Source organism: Acomys russatus, chromosome 13 (assembly GCF_903995435.1).
Source record: "Acomys russatus chromosome 13, mAcoRus1.1, whole genome shotgun sequence".
In the NCBI taxonomy this organism is placed as follows: Eukaryota; Metazoa; Chordata; class Mammalia; order Rodentia; family Muridae; genus Acomys; species Acomys russatus.
In genome coordinates, this window is record NC_067149.1 from 69,862,097 (window position 1) to 69,884,921 (window position 22,825).

At 48.4% G+C, this 22,825-nt stretch overlaps 1 protein-coding gene across 2 annotated transcripts in view; it reads left to right on the plus strand.

The window, feature by feature from the left end:
* Positions 1-22,825, plus strand: part of Ccdc91 (coiled-coil domain containing 91) — a 174,974-nt gene that overhangs the window by 124,361 nt on the left and 27,788 nt on the right. For both annotated transcript variants that reach the window (XM_051155612.1, XM_051155613.1), the window contains 4 exons: positions 5,547-5,639; positions 5,809-5,877; positions 8,936-9,112; positions 22,261-22,374. In XM_051155612.1, the coding sequence (XP_051011569.1) occupies positions 5,547-5,639; positions 5,809-5,877; positions 8,936-9,112; positions 22,261-22,374 (453 nt within the window). The remainder of the gene's footprint in view (positions 1-5,546; positions 5,640-5,808; positions 5,878-8,935; positions 9,113-22,260; positions 22,375-22,825) is intronic.

The following is a 22,825-nucleotide window of genomic DNA, read 5'->3' on the forward strand; positions in this document are numbered from 1 at the left end:
GTTATGTTTAGCAAACCTTTGTAAGCCTAAATTGGTTAGTTTTCATCTCAAGAATCCTATTTATCTTTTTCATGTTTATGTGTGTGGTGTATGTACATATGTATGTATGTTTGCATGTGTATGGGCATGTGTCCATGTGAATATACATAGGTGTGCAACGTATGTGGAGGCTAGAGTTTGGAGTCACATCTCTTCCTCTTTCGCTCTCCACCTCATCTATCGAGACAAGGCCCCTAATTTGAACCCAGAATTTTCCTGTTGGTATAGTCTAGCTGGCCAGTTTGCTTTAGGGATTCCTTGTCCCTGCCTCCTGAGCAGTGGGATCACAGGTGTGCCACCACGCTCGCCCAGCATTTACAGGGATACTAGCAACCCAAACTCCGACACTCACACTTGGTTACATGACAAGCACTGTACTGTTCCTCCATCTTCCTAGCTCCAGGTTATCAGATTTTATTTCTTTGCATGTATCCTCACATGTGGCTTCTGTGCTGGTGCTGGGGTTGGAACCCAGGCCCTTGTCTTAGGCGGGCACTCTGCATGGAGCTCTGCCCATTTCAGATGGGGTTGGACTCCCTGTGTAGCACAAGCTGGCAGTGAGCATGGCATTCTCCTGCTCAGACCTGGAGCCTGGATTCATGTGTGTAACTAAAACGGGCTTGATGTTGTCTGTGCCCCTGCACTTACGTGGGGATGAAAGCTGAAGGCTTTCCTGTCATTGCTGATGCAATCAATCGGTGGTCGCTCAGTTGTCTTTGACAGATCCACATGGTACCAGTAACTTTTCAGTCAAATCTCGGCCTGTACTATAGCTGTAATAGACTTGTTGTTCAGGGGAAAGCACATCTTTATTGTGATTTTTGTTGCTTTTCAAAAATGACATGGGAAGTAAGATTGTAGTGGGAGCAGGAGTGACATAGTACCTTACTTGGGACGCTGGTCACTCCATCAAGGCTCTAAAAGTAGAATGCCATTAGAGAGCGAGCACACCCAAGAGGAGTAGAAGGCTGGAAATAACCAACCTCAGGGCTGAAATCAGTAATTTAGAAACAGAAAACAATTCAAAGAATCAACGAAACCAAAGCTGGTTCTTTGCGAAAATCAACAAGATAGACAGACTCTTAGCCAAACTAATGAAATGGCAAAGGGAGAATATTCAAATCAACAAAATCAGAAATGAAAAGGGAGACATAACAACAGACACTGAGGAACTCAAAGAATCATTAGGTCTTACTTCACAAGCCACAGCATTTGGAAGTCTAAATGAAAGGGACAATTTTCTGGGTAGATTCTACTCACTAAAGTTGAATCAAGATCATACAAACAAATTAAATAATCCTATATCTCCTGTGCAAAATAAGCACTCTATCAAAAGTCTCCCTACCAAAAAGGCCCAGGGCCAGATGGTTTCAGCGCAGAATCCTAACAGACGTTCAAAGTAGAACTAATGCTAGTGCTTTTCAATCTGCTCCACAAAATTGAACTGGAAGAGACATCACCAAACTCATTCTATGAGGCCACAGTCACCTTGATACCTAAAACACACAAAGACCCAACAAAGAAAGAGAATTTCAGACCAATTTCTCTAATGAACGTTAAAGCAAAAATACTCAATAAAATACTCACAAACTGAAACCAAGAACACATCAAGAATATCATTTACCATGTCCAAGCAGGCTCCATCCCAGGCATGCAGGGATGGTTCAGTGTATAGAAATCCATCAGTGTCATCCACCACATAAACTGAAAGGAAAAAAACCCACATGATAATCTCCTTAGATGCTGAAAAAGCATTTGACAAAATCCAACACCCATTGATGTTTAAAGGCTTGGAGAGAGCAGGGATACAAGGCACATACCTAAACATAATAAAGGCTATATATAGCAAGCCAATAGCCAGCATCAAATTAGATGGAGAGAAACTCAAAGAAATTTCACTAACACCAGGGAGCAGACCAGGCTGCCCACTCTCTCCATATCTCTTCACTATAATACTTGAAGCTCTAGCTAGAGCAATAAGACAACTGAAGGAGACTAAGGGGATCCACATCAGAAAGGAGGAAGTCAAATTATCCCTGTTAGCAGATATGATACTGTACATAAGTGACCCCCAAAATTCCACCAGAGAGCTCCTACGGCTAATAAACACCTTCAGAAAAGTGGCTGGATACAAGATTAATTTAAAAAAAAAATCAGTAGCCTTCCTCTATACAAATGACAAATGGACTGAAGAAGAAATTAGGAGAACTACAACCTTCACAATAACCACAAATGATATAAAGTAACTCTAACCAGGCAAGTGAAAGACTTGTATAAAAACAAAAACAAAAACAAAAAACAAAACAAAACAAAGAAAAACAACCTTCGTCTCTTTAGAAAGAAATTAAAGAAGATATCAAAAGATGTAAAGATCTCCCATATTCATGGATCAGTAGGACCAACATAGTAAAAATTACCATCTAAATATACAGATTCAATGTAATTCCCTATCAGAATACCTACACAGTTTCTTACAGACCTCGAAAGATCAATTCTCAACTTTATATGGAAAACAAACAAGCAAAAATACCCAGAATAGCGAAAACAATCCTATACATAAAAGCTCTTCTGGAGGAATCTCCATCCTCAATCTCAAGCTGTACTATAGAGCAACAGTAATAAAAACAGCATGACACTGGCATAAAAATAGGATGGTCGATCAATGGAATCGAATCGAAGACCCAGAAATAAATCCACACACCTTTGGACACTTGATTTTTGATAAAGAAACCAAATGCATACAATGGAAAAAATGATAACATCTTCAACAAATGGTGCTGGTCTAACTGGATGGCCACATGTAGAAAAATAAAAATAGACCCATATTTTTCACCCTGCACAAAACTCAAGTCCAAGTGGATGAAAGACCTCAACATAAAACCAGACACAGTAAATCTGTTGTTAGAAGAAAAAGTGGGAAAGAGCCTGGAACTTATTGGCTCAGGAGACAACTTCCTGAACAGAACACCAACAGCTCAGGGTTTAAGATCAACAATTAATAAATGGGACCTCATGAAACTGAAAGCTTCTGTAAGGCAAAGGACACTGTCAACAGAACAAAGCGACAGCCTACAGACTGGGAAAAGACCTTCACCAACCGTACATCTAACAAAGCGCTAATATCCAAAATATATAAAGAACTCAGGAAATAAAACACCACCAAACCAAATAATGTAATTAAAAATGGAGTACAGAGCTAAACAGAGAATTCTCAGCAGAAGAACATCGAATGACCAAAAAACACTTAAAGAAATGCTCAACATCCTTAGTCATCAGGGAAAAGCAAATCAGAACAACTCTGAGATTCCATCTTATACCCATAAGAATGGCCAAGATCAAAAATTAAAATGACAGCACATGCTGGCAAGGATATGGGGAAAGGAGAACACTCATCCATTCCTAGTGGGACTGCAAATTTGTACAACCACTTTGGAAATCAATCTAGTGCTTTCTCAGAAAATTGGAAAGAGTGCTACCTCAAGACCCAGCTATTCCATTCCTAGGCATATACCCAAAATATACTCCACCACACAGCAAGGACATTTGCTCAACTATGTTTATAGCAGCCTTATTCATAATAGCTGGAATCTGAAATCAACCTAGATGTCCCTCAACTTAAGAATGGATAAAGGACCTCTGGTACATTTACACAATGGAATACTCCTCAGCTATTAAAAACAAGGAAATCATGGATTTTGCAGGCAAATGGATAGAGCTGGAAATGATCATCCTGAGTGAGGTAACCCAGACCCAGAAAGACCCATATGGTATACACTCACTTATAAGTGGATATTAGCCCAACATAGATGTCCTCTGAGAGACTCCATCCAGTGGGGGATCAGGAGAGATGCTGAGACTTCCTGCTGCACTCCGGGTGGATCACTGAGAGTAATGTGGAAGAATAGGGGGATGGAAGTATCCAGATGGTTCAGGAGCCCCACCAGGCGACCGTCAAGGCTGGCGGATATGGACCGAGGGGGATGTCTGCACACACTGTTGCACCAGCCAAGGGCACTGTATGTCGCATGCCCCGCCCGGATCTAGCCGATGGACAGCTTGTTCTCCTCAGACAGGAACTCTGGTGCACTTGGCCTCAATGGGGCGGCCTGGTGGGCGCACACAGGAAGAGGAAGCAGAGTGTCTGGATGACACCTGATAGGCTGTGGTCATGTGTTGAGGGAGGAGGTCTCCTTCTGTCACAGTCTAGGGGAGAGGAAGAGGGAGGAGGAGGGATGGAGGGTGGAGTGGGAAGGTAGAAGGGAGGGGTTAACAATGAGGATGCAATCTGAATAAAAGAAAGAAACATCCATTCAGATGCCAGCACCTGCGCACTGGCTCCGCACTCTGGCTCCACACACCCACTCTGCACTCTGACTCCACACACCCACTCTGCACACTGGCTCCACACACCCACTCTGCACTCTGACTCCACACACCCACTCCGCACTCTGACTCCACACACCCACTCTGCACTCTGACTCCACACACCCACTCTGCACACTGGCTCCACACACCCACTCCGCACTCTGACTCCACACACCCACTCTGCACTCTGGCTCCACACACCCACTCTGCACTCTGACTCCACACACCCACTCTGCACTCTGACTCCACACACCCACTCTGCACTCTGGCTCCACACACCCACTCTGCACACTGGCTCCACACACCCACTCTGCACTCTGGCTCCACACACCCACTCTGCACACTGGCTCCACACACCCACTCTGCACACTGGCTCCACACACCCACTCTGCACACTGGCTCCACACACCCACTCTGCACTCTGGCTCCACACACCCACTCTGCACACTGGCTCCACACACCCACTCTGCACACTGGCTCCACACACCCACTCTGCACACTGGCTCCACACACCCACTCTGCACTCTGACTCCACGCACCCACTCTGCACACTGGCTCCACACACCCACTCTGCACTCTGACTCCACACACCCACTCTGCACTCTGACTCCACACACCCACTCTGCACTCCAGCTCTGTACACTGACTTCACACTCTCGCTGCTCACTCTGGCTCCATACATTGGCATTGCCTTAGTTTTCCTTGGTTTCAGAGGTTCCATTTTAGAAACTGGTGAAATCTTGGAGTGAGAAAAACTGCCCACCTCTTAGTCTTCCACAGAGCTTATGTAGAGACCTGTCACATTTGTCCCCCAGCAGGTGCTTATCAAACCAGCAACTCGCTTTTCTTAGCTCTGTCTGCTTCTGCGAGATGTTACTTTGTTCACACGTTTCATGGTCCTATCGAAGTGAAGTTGTAGTTTGTAAGCCAGCTTGAGCCATGTGCTTTGTTGAACTTGAGAGTCTAACAGGATCTCTTGGACGGCTGGTCTGCTAACCCTGGTCTCCTGTACCCTCCACCCTCATTTTGCCAAAATTTTCATGTTTCCTCCAGTTCTCACTGGCTACCTGGTACAATTGCGCTCTGTTCTCCCGGCTCGTAGATCTTTGGGGCCATAACAGCCCCGGTGTCTTTCCTTGTAGCATCAGCGACTCCTGCAAGTGCTGGACACCGAGAAGGAACTGCTAAGAGAGAAAATTCAGGAAGCTCTGACACAGCAGTCGCAGGAGCAGAAGGTACGGCCTCGGTTACCTCCAGGGTCAGGGAGGGAGCATTTCTGCTGCCTTCTGTGGTGTATCCTTCCTGCTGTCTTCTCTCTTTTTTTTTTTTTTCAAGTAATTCTATTTTTTTTTTTATTAATTTATTTTTGTTACATCTCAATGCCTGCTGTCTTCTCATTCGCAGGAAACACTGGGAAAGTGCCTGCAGGAGGAAATGCAGAGGAATAAGGAGACACTGGAGTCGGCTGTGAAGGTAGGTGTGCCCTGCGGGAGTTGGCTGTGAAGGCAAATGTGCCCTGTCAGAGTCAGCTGTGAGGGTAGGTGTGCCCTGTCAGAGTCAGCTGTGAAGGTAGGTGTGCCCTGTCAGAGTCAGCTGTGAAGGCGGGTGTGCCCTGGGGGAGTCGGCTGTAAAGGCGGGTGTGCCCTGTCAGAGTCGGCTGTGAAGGAGGGTGTGCCCTGTCAGAGTCAGCTGTGAAGGCGGGTGTGCCCTGTCAGAGTCAGCTGTGAAGGCGGGTGTGCCCTGTCAGAGTCAGCTGTGAGAGTAGGTGTGCCCTGTCAGAGTCGGCTGTGAAGGCAAGTGTGCCCTGTGGGAGTCGGCTGTGAAGGCTGGTGTGCCCTTCGGGAGTCGGCTGTGAAGGCGGGTGTGCCCTGTCAGAGTCAGCTGTGAGAGTAGGTGTGCCCTGTCAGAGTCTGCTGTGAAGGCAGGTGTACCCTGCGGGAGTCGGTTGTGAAGGCAGGTGTGCCCTGTAAGAGTCTGCTGTGAAGGCAGGTGTGCCCTGCGGGAGTCGGCTGTGAAGGCAGGTGTGCCCTGCCGGAGTCGGCTGTGAAGGCAGGTGTGCCCTGTAAGAGTCTGCTGTGAAGGCTGGTGTGCCCTTCGGGAGTCGGCTGTGAAGGCAGGTGTGCCCTGCCGGAGTCGGCTGTGAAGGTAGGTGTGCCCTGTCAGAGTCAGCTGTGAAGGCAGGTGTGCCCTTCGGGAGTTGGCTGTGAAGGCAGATGTGCCCTGTCAGAGTCAGCTGTGAGGGTAGGTGTGCCCTGTCAGAGTCGGCTGTGAAGGCAGGTGTGCCCTGTGGGAGTTGGTTGTGAAGGCAGGTGTGCCCTGTGGGAGTCAGGTGTGAAGGCAGGTGTGCCCTGTGGGAGTCAGGTGTGAAGGCAGGTGTGCCCTGCGGGAGTCGGCTGTGAAGGCGGGTGTGCCCTGCGGGAGTCGGCTGTGAAGGCGGGTGTGCCCTGTGGGAGTTGGTTGTGAAGGCAGGTATACCCTGTGGGAGTCAGGTGTGAAGGCAGGTGTGCCCTGCGGGAGTCGGCTGTGAAGGCAGGTGTGCCCTGCGGGAGTCGGCTGTGAAGGCGGGTGTGCCCTGTGGGAGTAAGCTGTGAAGGCAGGTGTGCCCTGCGGGAGTGGGCTGTGAAGGCAGGTGTGCCCTGTGGGAGTCGGCTGTGAAGGCAGGTGTGCCCTGTGGGAGTTGGTTGTGAAGGCAGGTGTGCCCTGTGGGAGTCAGGTGTGAAGGCAGGTGTGCCCTGTGGGAGTGGGCTGTGAAGGCAGGTGTGCCCTGTGGGAGTTGGTTGTGAAGGCAGGTGTGCCCTGTGGGAGTCAGGTGTGAAGGCAGGTGTGCCCTGCGGGAGTGGGCTGTGAAGGCAGGTGTGCCCTGTGGGAGTAAGCTGTGAAGGCAGGTGTGCCCTGCGGGAGTGGGCTGTGAAGGCAGGTGTGCCCTGTGGGAGTCGGCTGTGAAGGCAGGTGTGCCCTGCGGGAGTGGGCTGTGAAGGCAGGTGTGCCCTGTGGGAGTTGGTTGTGAAGGCAGGTGTGCCCTGTGGGAGTTGGTTGTGAAGGCAGGTGTGCCCTGTGGGAGTCGGTTGTGAAGGCAGGTGTGCCCTGCGGGAGTCGGCTGTGAAGGCAGGTGTGCCCTGCGGGAGTTGGCTGTGAAGGCAGGTGTGCCCTGCGGGAGTCGGCTGTGAAGGCAGGTGTGCCCTGCGGGAGTTGGCTGTGAAGGCAGGTGTGCCCTGTCAGAGTCAGCTGTGAGGGTAGGTGTGCCCTGCGGGAGTCGGCCGTGAAGGCGGGTGTGCCCTGCTGACTCATAGTGCTGCTCTTCTTCCTCAGTGGAATTAAATCTCATCTCATTAATAGAATAACAGTGCTTCATTCCAGAAAAATTCCATTTTTTCTTTGCTTTGCAACTTATGACCGTTTATATTCCTGTTTAACTTATTTTAGGACATGATGGCACTGAATGACTTTGCAGCATAGATTATTACTTATTTGAAAATGGCTATTTTAGGACACTGGTACCCACCTCTAGTACAGAATTGGTATCACCAGGGAGACAGAAGTTAACATATATGCTGGTGACTCAAAAGTCAGCTCAGTAACATAGCAGCTATTTGAACGCCGTATGGAATCTTACTTTGCTGAGGGTGGTGATCCAAGAACTATTATGATTTGCCACCAAGGCAATGAGTAACTAAGTTACTATGTAATTAATTAAATTAAAAATAAATTGTTTAGCCACATTAAAAATTTTGAAATAAGAAATCACCTTTGAAGTGAGCCTTGAGAAGTGTCTAGTCTCCTGAGCTGACTTGGAATTTGAGTCTGTAGCTAAGGAGAGTTATGGGATGGTGGCTTATGTGTGTCATCCTGGAAAGAACTATTGGCTTCTGGGAAACAGGAGACTAGACGCAGGAGAGTGCTGATAAAGGCGTGTGAGCGTCAAGTAAGAGACAAAGGAATGGGCAAGCAGGAGCTCGGAAGCGCTAGTGTACAAGTGTGAATTGCACACATCTGTTAGGCATGGCTGCTGTGAGAGTGGATCCAGGAAGAGCAGGGCGCCAGGCCGTTCCCTTGACTGGAGGCCGAGGGAGACTGAGCAGAGGTGGCAGCTGGGAAAATCCCATTTGCTTTCCAGGACTTAGGGACGTTGCTGAGGAGACTGGTTCCTCTGTGGGTGAATGTGATGCTCGTTACCTTACAAGGAAATGGACGGTGTGAATCAGGGCTTTCTCAGTACAGCTGTTCAGCAATCGTGTGTCCATTACAGGAGTCTCGTGACTTGAAAGTCATACTTCGGTTTGCACATGTTTTCCTTATCGTAACTGACTTTGGAGACCAACCTTTTGATGCCTACTGCCTTAAGCTAAGACTTGATTTCTTTAAAGTGCAGAAATGTCAGAGTAAGGAGGAAAAATTATAAAAGTGATTGAAGACACCATACCTTCACTCAGCCTGCTTAGAAACGACGCCATCGGGCCTAACTGCGGGTCAAGTGTCATGGCTGCATTGACCTTGTTGTTAACACCTATGTTTTGGTCATTTTATTTCTCAGCTTGAGAAAGAAGCGATGAAAGATGTTATCACCCAAGCAGTGGAAGAGGAAAGGAAAAATCTAGAAAAAGTTCATGCTGAAGAAAGGGAAATGTGGAAGGCAGAACACTCAAGAGATCAGGAAAGGGTAGCAGAGGCCATCCAGGCCGCTGTCCAGGAGCAGCAGAAGCTGAGTCAGGTGAGTGATCCCCAGAGCACGGCTCTGTGCTCCCTGCCTCAGGGGAGGCTCTGTGCTCCCTGCCTCAGGGGAGGCTCCTCGGTAGAATGTCTGATGTGAATTGTTCTAGTCATTTGCTGTGACCTGTTCTGTGGTTCAGAAAGCTCAGAACCCACAGTGTGTTTTATCATCCCACTGTATTAGCATCCAGCATTCATTTGCCCTTCTCCTTCTCCCCCTCCTCCCCTTTGTGCGAACACACGTACATGTGTGTAGCAGTGGGTGCACACTCGCACAATAAGTCATGTACTTGGTTGTGTGTACATATGTGCATGCGTGCAGCAATGTGTGCACACTCACACAGTAAGTCATGTACTTGGTTAGAAAAAGAATCGGATTCATATAAATTGTGTGTGACTTATGCACCTATGCGCTTTCAGTCGGCAGCAGTAACTAATGCACCCTCACAAGTGGCCCCATGGTCTCCTGAGAAGAAAGGCTTAGTGAGACAGCATGTCCTACGTATGGAATAGCGCTTGCTCACTAATCTTTCCAGGTTTCCTTTTCGCAATTAAACTTGTGTGTTTCTCTTACAGTGAGTCAGGTGTTGTGTAGACAGAGTGTGTGAATGACTCACCCTTGCACAAGTAGAAAAGCTAAGACAACCCTCACGAAAGCCTATTTTCTCTGCTGGTTGTCAGGCACTGCCAGGCATAGCACAACATTCCTTACACCTCAGAAGCCGGGCATGGCCACGGCCACCTGCAATCCTAACTAGAGAAACACAGGCAGGAAGGTCAGCAACTTAGGACCAGCCTCAGACACACTGTGGCCAGTTGGGCGCCAGCCTGGGCTACTCAGGACCTGGTCTCAAACAGAACACATCACAGACAGCACAAAATGTGTCTCTGAAGTGGAGAATGCATAGAAGGTTCCTGGAAAGGTGTAGTAGCACCTGTCTGTGTGGGAACCTCCGGCTGCATGGGCAGGGGACACAACCACTGCAGGAAGTGGCTGTGAGGCAGCAGTGTGGGTGACTGCAGCAGGGACACAACCACTGCAGGAAGTAGCTGTGAGGCAGCAGTGTGGGTGACTGCAGCAGGGGACACAACCACTGCAGGAAGTGGCTGTGAGGCAGCAGTGTGGGTGACTGCGGCAGGGGACAGGACCACTGCAGGAAGTGGCTGTGAGGCAGCAGTGTGGGTGACTGCGGCAGGGACGCGACCACTGCAGGAAGTGGCTGTGAGGCAGCAGTGTAGGTGACTGCGGCAGGGACAGGACCACTGCAGGAAGTGGCTGTGAGGCAGCAGTGTGGGTCACTGGACTGTCAGGTTCACACAGAGCCTCACTCCCACGTGTTGACTTCAGCGTTGTCGTCAGCTGCCATTCTGTTGCTTAAAGCCTGTGCTTCTGCTCAAGGAAACTGGTAGAAAAAATGGCTTCTGTGGAAAGATCTGTGAAGTTCATACCTCCCTTGCTTATTTAGTACAGTAAAATAAGTAGCCATGCTCAAACTCACTCTTTGTCTTAACTGAAGCAACTACCTGATTTTCCCACAAGTCTTTTTTTATTTCTTTTGATGCAATGGTAGAAAAACCATAACCCAGCCTTTTAAAGAAGATGGGTAGGGAGCTAGCAAAGGTGTCATGTCAGGCGGTTGATGGGCAGTCAAGTGTTTAGTAGTTGATGGTTAGTTGGCAAGAAAAAATAAAGCTGCAAAGCTTGCTATGCACAGGAGAGAGCTTTGGAGGAGAGCAGAGCAGAGATGTAGCTGAAACAACGCCATTGTGGGAGGATAAGAGTAGAGCAGATACCAACTCAGAAGTAGCCAGCCAGCCCCTCCTGGGATGGATACATACAATGATCATGTGACAGATCAGCTAGACTGGTGTCAGGGGTGGGGGTGGGCTGGGGGAGCTCTTCACCTCCAGACTTTTAGTCTGCATCCCTGGAGGGGGCCTAGGCAGTCTGGGAATTTATTAAAAATTCACATATGTGCAGATTTTTCTGCAAAGACGATTTATACTTTTATTAAATTCTCAAGAGAATTTTAATTAGAAAACTTTTTAAAATATTGCAGTTGGCTTCCCCTTGCCTTCTAAACTTTCTATGTAAAATCTATTCCAAATTGATTAAATACTTAAATTACAAACTTTATGTATCTAAGAATGCATGAGAGAAATATTAACATTCTTAAAAAGGAAGCCTAAACATGCTGTGAGAGCAATGGATTAGGTGCCACTAAAGTAGCTTCATAAAGAAGGAAATACTAGCAAAAATTTAGCAAAATCATACTTTTCCAAATTCTTAGAACTAGTACTGTTTATTCAACAAATGGTTAAGTGTTACTAATCCAGCTCCATAGAACTCTAACCCGCTCTCTTCCCATTCCTGCCTCCCAGTCTGGAGGGCCCATGGGACGGGGAGTGCACCAGGCAGGGGGCCCCAGAAGCCGCAGGCATAGAAGACTGCTTCTGTGACCAGCTCTGCAGCTCCTCAGGAATCCTGCTTTGTTTTTATTGATGAATGCAGTATTTGTGTTCATTCTTGAGAATTTCATACATGAATATGTATCTTTGTCATACCCCAGGCCTCTCCCTAACTCCTACACATCCACCCGACCCCAGGGAAAAAGCCCGATAGCTGAGAGGTCTGTCAGTGACAGAAAATGGTGATCATTATCATCTCAGCCCAGATAAGCCTGTTGAGGTAAAAGAGAAGCTGGTAAAACTTAAGATGAAAGATCTGTGATTTTTTTCTCATTTTGCGTAATTGGCTTTGAAAACCTCTGCCGCCTTCTTGAGCGTCACACACATCCTGAAGGGCCTGTGAGCCTGCTGGCCTCTGGCGAAGATTCAGAAAGCAGAAAGTAAAGATACAGAGTTTCAATTACTGTGTCCAGGTTACCCCAGCAAGGGAACCTTCTAGAAAAGCTCCGAAAACTTAGTGATTCAAGAAAATTAGGACACCCCTCCCGTCAAGCAGACCATGAATCTAAAGTGTAGTAGTTCAAGAGAGTAAAAAAAAAATCTATGCCTCCCTCAGCAGACCATAAGTCACCTAAAGCACCAATAAAAAACTTGAGTGGCTACGTAGGAGAAGGGCTGCAGGCTTTGCAGAACTAACCCCTGGGAGCCACCTCAGAGACCCCAGACAAACAAACAAACCAACCATCTATACGAAAAGTGCACGCTCAGAAAGTCACGTGCAGCCCTTGCCACTGACGAGTAGACTTTCAGGAAGATTCTCACTGTGACCTCCTTGTGTTGAGCCCAAAGTCTCACTGTTTCAGAGGCCAGGTCTCATGCACAGAGCTGTAGGGAGTGCTGGGGTCCCAAGCACATCTGCCATCTGGCTTTATCTCAAATTTGTGAAAAAATTTATAGGCATCGCTTTAATGAATTAATTGCATTCCCCAGAGAAAACTAGTTAAAAAAAATGAAGTTATTATAAACTGTCCTGAAAATTTCCCCATGAGTTTAATTAATTTTCTAAATGAGTTATGTGGCTAGAAATATTAACTTATAAATAGTGATAGGAATCTGGAATCACCCCTGGCTTTCTTTTCTGCCCTGGAGCCCTGAAGCTGTGAGTTTTAGATTCATAGTGAAGGCCCTTGTCATCCCAGGAAAGTCCCCAGTGTGAAGGTCACAGGAGCTGGCAGGACGTTATTGATCATACAGCAAGGAAGACAGTGGCGTTCTTCATGTTGAGGTCATTCGGGTAGCTTTATTCCCCATGATTTCACAGGCTGTTCTAGACAAAGAAGCCACTTCAGTGATTGGGAGAGGGGTAGAGAGAGGAGCTGGCTGTGGCTGTCCTGACATGACCAGTGGCCACTGCAGCCTGGTTAGTCACCTCTAGTGGGTGGCAGGTACTTTCCTAGTCAGTTGGTGATGTGTCTGATTTGATTTCTTAAGTTTTACCATGTTTTCCTAATCAGCCACATAAGGTGCCGCCATCAGACACTGTTACCATCCCAGGGTGTGCTTCTTACGTGGGTTCACGTCTGTGCGTGTGGAAGCTGGAGAGAGGGGGTTGACCAATGTCGGGCGTCCCTCCTGAGGATTTGCTGTCCAGTTCCTTGGATTTGTTTCCCCCATTTCCTTCAACATGGACGGTTTCCCTACTGTCCAGACTCTCTGACTCGGCCACGGAGCCCCAGGGATGCCCTGTTTGTACTTCCCACATGCTGAGGAGACAAGCGGGTCCTCACGTGGGTTCTGCACACTGAACCTCAGTAAACCTTAGGTCCCCAGGCGTGCACAGCCAGCATTTTACCAGCTGAGCCATCTCGTCAGCCTTGCCATGAAGATACAGAGGTTCTGTAGCTCGTCACAGTGGGCACCTGACCTCGTCAGGCCCAGGCTACCTCAGGTTTGCCACCTGCCACGCCCTACACGCAGTTCTCCATCCCAAGGTTCTCATTTACTCCTTCATCTTGGGTAGGAAAAGGTGATTACATAAGAACACCCGCAGACTGGTATTACTTCCATGCCAGTCATTTGGTCTGTAATTTTTGCTGACCAGAGTAGCCAGGTCCATTGCCCCACGTGAAGTAGAAGCTCAGGTGAGAAGGAGCCGTGCTAAACACGTAAGTGTGGTGCAGTGGTGTGAGCCGTGAGGGGGACGGGCGGCAGCTGCATGCTCACAGAGTCCTGTCAGGAGTCAGTGGTGTGAGCCGTGAGGGGGACGCGTGGCAGCTGCATGCTCGCAGAGTCCCGTCAGGAGTCCTTTAGATAAAAGAAGGAAGCCAGACTTGGGGAACTGAGATGCAGGTTGTGTGGAGCCACTCACAGAGCACCCTGAGGAGAGAGAGTGCTGTGACAGAAGTTACGTGGTCCTTACCAGGGCCCTGGGCATTTGTGTCCGGTAGTAATATGAGCTGAATTGTGGTGCTGTGTACGTTCGGCCAGACCAGTCAATCATCAGAGCCATTTCTTAGTAAATTGTGGTTCTAAGAACAAATTCCTATTACAATAAATTTTTGAGAAAGGGTCATTTTGTTGGTATTAAATATCTGCTCTGTATTATGTGATGCCTGTTGGCATCTGTCGGTAGCCTAGAGAAGAGTTGGGTAGCTGGAGACACAGGTGTCACATCCTGCTCTAGACACCTGCCCACCCGTGCCTACTGACTGTCATGGCCACCAGCAGATGACGGATCATGGGAGTGTATGCAAACACAGCAGATTTTTACTCACTGAGGAGAGCCACACTCAGCCAAACAGGCAAGCCCACCCCTGTGTTGGGATCCTGGCACACAGTGTTTGCATGCGTGCCTATGATGGGCAGAAGAAATGTGGCTAAAACCTAACATGTGAGTAGAGCTGAAATGAGAGGAAAATATGCTGGGAGGGCGGAGGCACAGGCTGGGGGCTACGAACATGGGGGAGGGGCAGGCTGGGACTACGAACGTGGGAGAGGGACAGAGGAGGGTGGGCGCATGTGGATGGCGAAGGAGAAGCTGAAACAAGCTCTGCTTGGAAGTGGCAAGGTGGCACCTTTTAGATGTTAAAGACATATTTTTGACTCTAGCCTTAAATTTTTTAAATTAAAATTTTAAATGGAAAATTCTTGAAAGAAATACTGGTCTGAAGAAGTTGGGGGCCTCATCAGGGTGGTGTGGCACTGAGATGGTACAGGTGCTGTTTAGAGCAAAACTCTTTGTGGACAGGGCTCTGTGAAAGTTTTTATGGAGTGTGGCCATCTTTAGCTATAAATAATATGTTTGCTTCAGACTGTGGTGGTGGAGGTGACTCTGCCCATACACCTGTCCTCTGTGTCGCCCACTTGATGGCAGAGCTTTTGCATCCTGTTATATGCTCACTCTCCTGTGTGCACAGCGGAGCAACAGAGGCCAGCACTGGCTTTGTCAACCCCTTAAGCAGGAGCAAGCAGTGTGTGGGTCCCCAGAGAGTGGCCCCAATTCTGTATAGCCCAGCCATTCAGAGAAACAGGAGACCTGAAAATGACCATGTTAATGGAAATTAATGTCTTCTCTTGGTTGCTGAGTCCAGTAGAAGGGAGAGAAGAGGAAAACGTGGCCAACCATGCCTCGTGTCAGCCAACTGAGCGCTCAACCGCCCTGAGGAGGGACACGCAAGAGGCCACCTGTGAAATTGGCCTACAGAGCCCTCACTCTGGCATCTCCTGGGGAGACAGGAGCACACAGGCAGGAAACACACTCACCTTTGTGGCAGGGGTTCCCCAGACCTTACTTGAGGGCTGTTTTAGTTAAGCCTGCAGTATTACAGAGGGGACCTCTTTGAGACATGAAAGGGAAGGTTTGTAACTCGGACTTATTTTCACATTGAGTTAATTTAAAATCCTTGCCCAGAAGGGGACGTGTGTTTGTAAAGGACACCAGGCTACACAGGGGACAGGGCCATTAATAGCAGAGCTCTGCCAGGATTCTGTGTCCTTAGACACGGAGCCCTGTCTGACGCTGCAGTCTTTTCATAGTGGCTTAGAACCAACCACAGGCACTGTGATTTGGGGCACTGTTTTCTCAAAAGCCACAGATAGTATAATCAGGACTTAAATTCTTCAAGAGATTGTCCATGGCCACCTAGGAGACCTTGAGAAGGAAATGGCGTTTCTGTCAGAGCGTCTCAAGCCAGATCCTTTCCTAACCCCAAACCTCTCAGTACTGACATCTTGGCCTTAAGTTCATTCGTCCTGTAGTTTTTACTGAAGTAGTTGACAGGAACCTCGTTCGTAGCAAGTGAAGCTCAGTGGCGCTCTTAATTGTCAAGAATACAGAATCTAGAAGGAAGCATGAACTCCAGTCTTGCCCCAGCCCTTTCCCTCCTCTGTGGCTGCTGCCTCTTCCACTCAGAGAGAAGCCATACTCCACTCTGTGGTGCGTGAGTGATTTGTTTTCATGCCAGCCAGTGCGCTGCATGCCTGCCTCTTGCCTGTGGTTTTGGTTGTTAGACGACGGTGTTGGATCCCCCGGAAGTGCTTGCGAACTGCTGTGTGGGTGCTGGGAATCAAACTAGGGAGATCAAGCAAGTCCCCAAGACCAGCTGCTGATGGAAAAGGGGCCTGTGAAGACTTTACTCTCTGGACTCCAGGTGGCAACAGCAGCCTTGGCAGTTGGACCAGACAGCGTCACGTTGTATCCTGACTGCATCTTGCCAACGTCCTGAAATATTGGATGAGGCCAAATTAAAAAGTAATAACTAATGATGAGCTCACATTCATGGTGATACTCATGAGAGCCTTGAGCATGACAGACCCAAACAGGAGAGCGTGTTGGGTGCTCTCTAGAAACACGGGGTGTTTAACGTGTAGGAAGAGGGCCTCCTGGCTCACTGACACGGTGGAGGAGGGACAGGTGAGCACTGGGGAAAGCAAACCTGCACAGACAGACAACTGTGGAAAAGGACAAACCCGGCACCTGAGGCAAGGATGGAGGCCCGTTCCTCTACGAGCTGCATCTGGCTGGTGGTGCAGTGTGGTGTTCAAGTGTGTTCTTCCTGCCCCAGCTGACTTCTGCAGCAGAGAAGGGACATGAGTGTGGTGGAGCTCGCACTCCTCTGCTGGTGCTGCACGTGGTGTCTGTAGGACTTGCCGCGAATACTCTGATTTAACACGATATATATACATGCCCTAAGACATTAAATCTCACTATAACTGTATGTGAAGTTATTATGTATCTGTTAAAAATAAAAGTAACAGATACTTGGGTGCCTCAGGCAGGAGGAACGGAGTTCAAGGCCAGCCTGAGCTACACTTAAGGCCAGCCTGAAAAATGTTATGAGAACTTGTCTTAAAATAAGAAGTAAAGAGAGCTGTGGGTGTAGCCCAGAGGTCAAACATTTGTCACCCCTATCACTAAACTAAGTAAAACCATCCCAATGTAAACTGTCTCTCCGGCCAAGCTACAGTCAGCAGTGTCGAATCTGAAATTGTTAGACACTTGAGAAGCAGGACACCTCCAGGGGAAGAGTGTGTGGTGTTCAGGGTAGTTTCCCCTTCTGGAGCCTCGAGCCAGTGTTTGGCTTCTAGGCTGAACAAGATGTAAGAAAGGAGAAGGCAAAGTCTCCCAGTCAGCAGCAGCGCCCAGTGGACATGCAGCCGTCGTCCTGAGTGAGCGGTCAGCAGCGCCCAGTGGACGTGCAGCCATCGTCCTGAGTGAGCGGTCAGCAGCGCCCAGTGGACGTGCAGCCGTCGTCCTGAGTGAGCGGTCAGCAGCGCCCAGTGGACGTGCAGCCGTCCTCCTGAAGTGAGCGGTCAGCAGCGCCCAGTGGACGTGCAGCCGTCCTCCTGAAGTGAGCGGTCAGCAGCGCCCAGTGGACGTGCAGCCGTCCTCCTGAGTGAGCGGTCAGCAGCGCCCAGTGGATGTGCAGCCGTCCTCCTGAGTGAGCGGTCAGCAGCGCCCAGTGGACGTGCAGCTGTCCTCCTGAGTGAGCGGTCAGCAGAAGTGTGCGGCCCTGTGCTGAATATTGAGAACCTCGGCCTCTCCAGCCACTACCATCCTGGTTTTCAGAATGCTGAGGGCCCTAGAACTGGAAGACAGCCCAAGTTAAATCCCTGAGTACATGTTACAAGAAATGGCCCCAAGGAAGCAAAGGCCAGTGGGCCACAGGCTGCAGCTGCAGGCACAAGGCTGCCACCTGCTTTAGTGTGCAGCTCTGAAAACACAAGCAAAGAGTCAAGTATGAACAGATGGCTGCTCATGAGCACAGGGGATGAAAGGAAGATTTGGGGGAGATAAGTTATTAAAGGCTCGCCTTGATTCCTCAGACAGAGACGTGCACACCAGACAGAGAAGAGTCTGTGTTTTCTCTTTAAGATTTTTTTTTCTAAGTTTTAATTTTATGTGTATGGATATTTTCCCCACATGCGTGTCTGTGCACAAGTATCCCTGCTACCCATGGCGGACTGAAAAGAATGCTGGATCCCTGCAGCTGGACTTACAGACAGTTGTGGGCTGCCATGTCTGTGCTGGGGTTGGAACAGCCAGTACAGGGGCCTGTGTTTATTATACCAAGATAATAAGAACATATATTGAAAATATTAAACTCAGTGGTCAGAGGAAGTTGTAAAAGCCTTCTCTGGAGAAGTGTAGACATAGAGATGTGGCTCATCCGGTCCCTCAAGCCTGCCACCATCAGCAAGCACACAAGCCTCACTTGCCCTTGAGACTCTTTGCTGGCTAAGTCAAATGAGCCGCTACGTACAGCAAGTGGAGACCATCACAGAAAGCCATAGCTGGACCCTCTGTGGAGATCAGCAGACCGTGGGGAGCCCGTCTCTAGTGAGTCTGTCTCACAGCCCCTGCATCCCTGGCTCAGGCAACATTGTGGAAGAGGGGGCAGAAAGACGTAAGAGCCGGAATCCCAGATCTCCTCCTGCGGAGGTCTCTCCTCAAGACGGCTGTGTGGTGAGCTGTGTGGCTGGATTTCCACTGCAGAGTGGCGAGCCCTGAGACTGTGGCCACGCGCATAAGAAGTGGCTAGCAAATTCACAAGCACACTGAGCACAGTGTGGCCACAGCAGCGGCGGCAGCATCCGTGAGCCTGCCCTAGGCAGCATCTGTGCTCTCGCTCTTCGTTTTGAAAGTGCATCTGGCTTTTCTGCGACAACAACAAAACTTTTTAATCATCTCCCTTTCTAGAGGGTTGGCGACCACAGTAAGAGAGCTGGCGTCCCTGCCTCTGACACTTCTTTCAGGTCATTGCAGTTGTGGCCTCAGCAGCTGATCACAGACAGGTGCAGGGAGAGTGCAGTGAAGATCTGCGGACTGCAGAGCTGAGCTCGCCCAGATCCTCAGCATGGAGAACCACGGCCAGAGCAAGGTGCTGCAGCAAACACTGTGCTGTAATACGCCAGAGAGGAGTCCGAGTCCGTTAGCGCTTCTGGGCCCAGTAGTTCAACAAAATATTGTGGAGGTTCTGATACAACGGGGACTGTTTATAACTTACTGGTATAAATCAACATAGTAAGAAGAGGATTTTTTTAAGCAGGTGGCTCTGAGGGTGGCAGAATTCAGGGTTCATTGTCCCCATCCCCTGAGGTGCCAGCGCTCACACCCTGCCTCCCGCTAGTACGCATCTGAGGTGATGAGGAGTGTTGGCTTCCTGGTGGCAGTCCTAGAGCCCACTAGAACGTGATGTTTTCCTTTTGGCATCCGTTGCCGTTCAGATTAATTACTTCAAAGTCAATAGGGCCTAAAAGGCACAGTACGTGGATTTTGAAATACAAATTTTTCTTTTTACTCTGTCAGTGTCTGGAAAAACCTTCTGAACCATAGATTGAGCTTTAGGTGTGTGTGGAAATGGAACTCTGTGGACACACAGAAAAGCACAAAAAGTACCCGTGACTCTTTCCTGTTTGCACACTGCTGACTGTAGCTTGGCCGGAGAGACAGTTTATACTGGGATGGTTTTACTTACTTTGGAGACAAATACTCTACCTCTGAGCTATACCCACAGCTCTCTTTACTTCTTATTTTAAGATAAGGTCTTATAATAATTTTCAGGCTAGCCTTAAATTTGCTTTGTAGCCCAGGCTGGCCTTGAACTCGGTTCCTCCTGCCTGAAACATCCAGGTGTCTGTTACTTTTATTTTTAGTAGATATATAATAACTTCACATACAATTACAGTGAAGTTTAATGTTTTAGTGCACAGGACGGCCCTTGTCCACAGAACAGGGAATGAGAATTCACCTGCGCGTCTCCTTTGTCTGTGCGTGATTAAGAGTGAGTTTGAGCCTTCTGGCCCAGTACATCTGACAGATGTATTTGTGAGGTAGGAACTATTGAGGACTTGCTTCCCTGTCTTGGCAGAGTTTGGCCATCGACTCTACCTGCATCCAAGCTTGCCCACTTTTAGGCAGAGCTCTGTCTGTGGCTGAAATGAGTACATTTTGCCCAGTGGCTGGTTTGCCACATTTGAAGCCATCTCTTTGAAGGCTGAAGATGATGCTCCACTGTTACAGAGTTTTGGGTGACTATTCAGGCAATAAACTGTCTGTCTTTTTTTTTTTTTTTTTTCCACTTTGGAAGCTGCTAACCCGCACTCCCTGTATACTTGGGTAATTAATTTTATTTATTCTCAAGTCTCTGATGGGGTTGAAGACCAGATAGTTTAGTTTTACAATTAAGCTTAGTTGTTTAGGGGTTAAGATGTTTTTAGATCTAGATAAATGTTTTAAGTTGATAGAAATGATAGATATTGATTTACATTCAGAATTTTAGACTCACCAAGATGAGAAATATGTTTTCTTCAAGGCTGCCAAATACAAATAGCCAAGACACTATGAATGTAACATATAATTCCTGATTATATCGTGGTTCTTCTTGCCGTCTGTAGTTTATTTTATATATGTGTAATAATATATATGTATTTGTAAAAAAAACTTTAAAAAGTGAGTTTGAGGGGTGTGGCAGGAAGGTCAGGCAGATGCTGACTTGAGGGGCTAGGATGGCTGTGGGGAATTGGCCACACCCACATTTGCCAACCTCAAGTGGCAGGAATGGAGGCCACTAGGGATGCATACAGGGAGCCCTCGGAGGTGGGGGGGTCACTGCTGTGAGCCTTGAGCTTCCAGGCTCTCTGGAGTCCTGCTTTTCCTTCTTCCTCTCCTTCTGCTATTCCACAAGAGCTTCCAGACAAGCAACCCGTGGAACTAGTCTGCCTGTCCCTCAGGCGTCGTCCGGCAAGCTCCCTAAACTTAGGGTCACACCATCCACTGGCCCCAGTGTCTTCTGAAATCTGTTTCTACACTGTTTCTCTGTTCATGTTGTTTGTACGAGTAAGTCTCAGTTCATCGGAGAAGGACATGGGCAGCTCCACGGTCGGCAGCTATGTTTCACACATTCTGCTCGGTGTTTATCAGACAGTCTGGCAGAGGACACCTTAGCAGAAGGCTGCTGGCCACGCTGAGAACTCTGTGGCATCTGAAACCTGATCTTTGCCTTTCATAGTCACTTGATGTCTGTGCCTTTCTACAACATGGATAACTTTTAAAATAACACTTACTTGCATTTAATATACATAGAAATAAAAAACAAATCATGCATTTACTCCAAAAAACTTAACCATTCGATAAATGTGGTTTACTAATTAAGAACTGGTTAAAATAAGTCATTATGTAACTCTATAAAGAAATACAAATCATACTGTAAAAGAATGTAAGAGCCTAAGAAAATAGAAGATAGAAAGTACTGTGTACAGTGCGATCCTGTCTTTATGTCCAGTTTCCTGCCTGCTCTGTGTACACATCTGCATGTTTACAGGTTTATACACGTGTGTTTACACACTTGTATGCACATCACTGTGTGCTCACACTTTCCTACAGTAAGTAGACTTGCAATAGTGAATCATCATGTTTATTTTCTGGGTCACATGTACTTATCTAAGCATTATACTGGCCTTACGGTAGGGAGAGCCCTCAAGAATCAAAAGCGACGAGAAGACTCACTGGTGACGCCACCCAGTTATAGCATGCCCGGCCTCTGCGGACAGGTGCGAGCTAAGTAATTGTGTTGTGGAGCATTCATCTGAGTCATGCAATGTTCTTTATTTTATTTTCGGTTTTTCAAGACAAGGTTTCTCTGTGTAGCTTTGGCTGTCTTGGACTTGCTTTGTAGACCAGACTGGCCTCGAACTCATAGAGATCCGCCTGCCTCTGCCTCCCGAGTGCTGGAATTACGAGTGTGTGTTACTGTGCCCAGCTTCTTTATTTTATTTAATTAAAGGCATAAGGGTAAATCACTATTTTTGCAGAAAATATTCTTTTTTTCTGAAACGTTTGTTTGTCTTTCTTGAACTATTTCCTCCTCACCCCTTTTTGCTTATGTGCTATTCTGAAATCCCTTGCATTCCGGATGCCCAATTCAATGAGGTGCACACTGCTCTCTCCTCCCTAGAGCTCCAGTTCCAAACGGCGGCTGAAGGGGTGGAGTTTGACCTGGTGTCCAGCCACCAGCATCTTGGCCTGGCATGGGGCTCGGTCAGCACTCACTGACCACATTCGATGACTATGAAGCTGCGTGTGGATGGGGAGGACAGGAAGGCAGTGTGATGGGGACAGGCCTGCCCGGCGTGGAGGGAAGGGCTGGTTTCTTCAGGGAGTGGGCTGCAGCCGCAGCAGACGAACAACACAAGGGTGTCTGGGTGCACGCTGCACTGACTCTGCTTTCCAACCCCAAACAGGAAGCTGTCAAGGCAGCCATAGCGGAAGAACAGAAGCGGAGTGAAAAAGCTATGGAGGAAGCAGTGAAGAGAACAAGAGCCGAGCTGGTGGAGTACGTGAGAGAGCAGCGAAGGGTAAGTGTCCTGCGTGGATCCCGCAGGTGCCTCCGTGACAGCAGCCGCCTCCGCACGTGGTGTGGTGCCAAAAGCCTGAAAACTCCCCTGCGTATAAAACTAGTAATCTCCTCGGAAGGTGATTTTTCAAATAATTATGCATTGCACAGTTATCTCTATAAGCACCCGTCGGACAGGGACAAAGCAGCAGTGAGCAGCTTCTGGCTGAACACACTCAGCAAGCCAGTTCTAGACTCCAGCCGGGCTGCCATGCATTTGCAGATTTCCTTTAAGGCTTTGTAGGCACCTGCGTGTGCCCGCCAAGCTTCTGTTGTTAGCCCGGCTGTGGTTCTCTCAGATTTCTTTACAGTCAGCAAGTGAGTATCACTTGGCTCTAGTTCTGAAGGCCAGGGCGTGCTGGTCAGAATTCAGGAAGTGGACGGCCTCTCACTCACTGTCTTTCCACAGACCG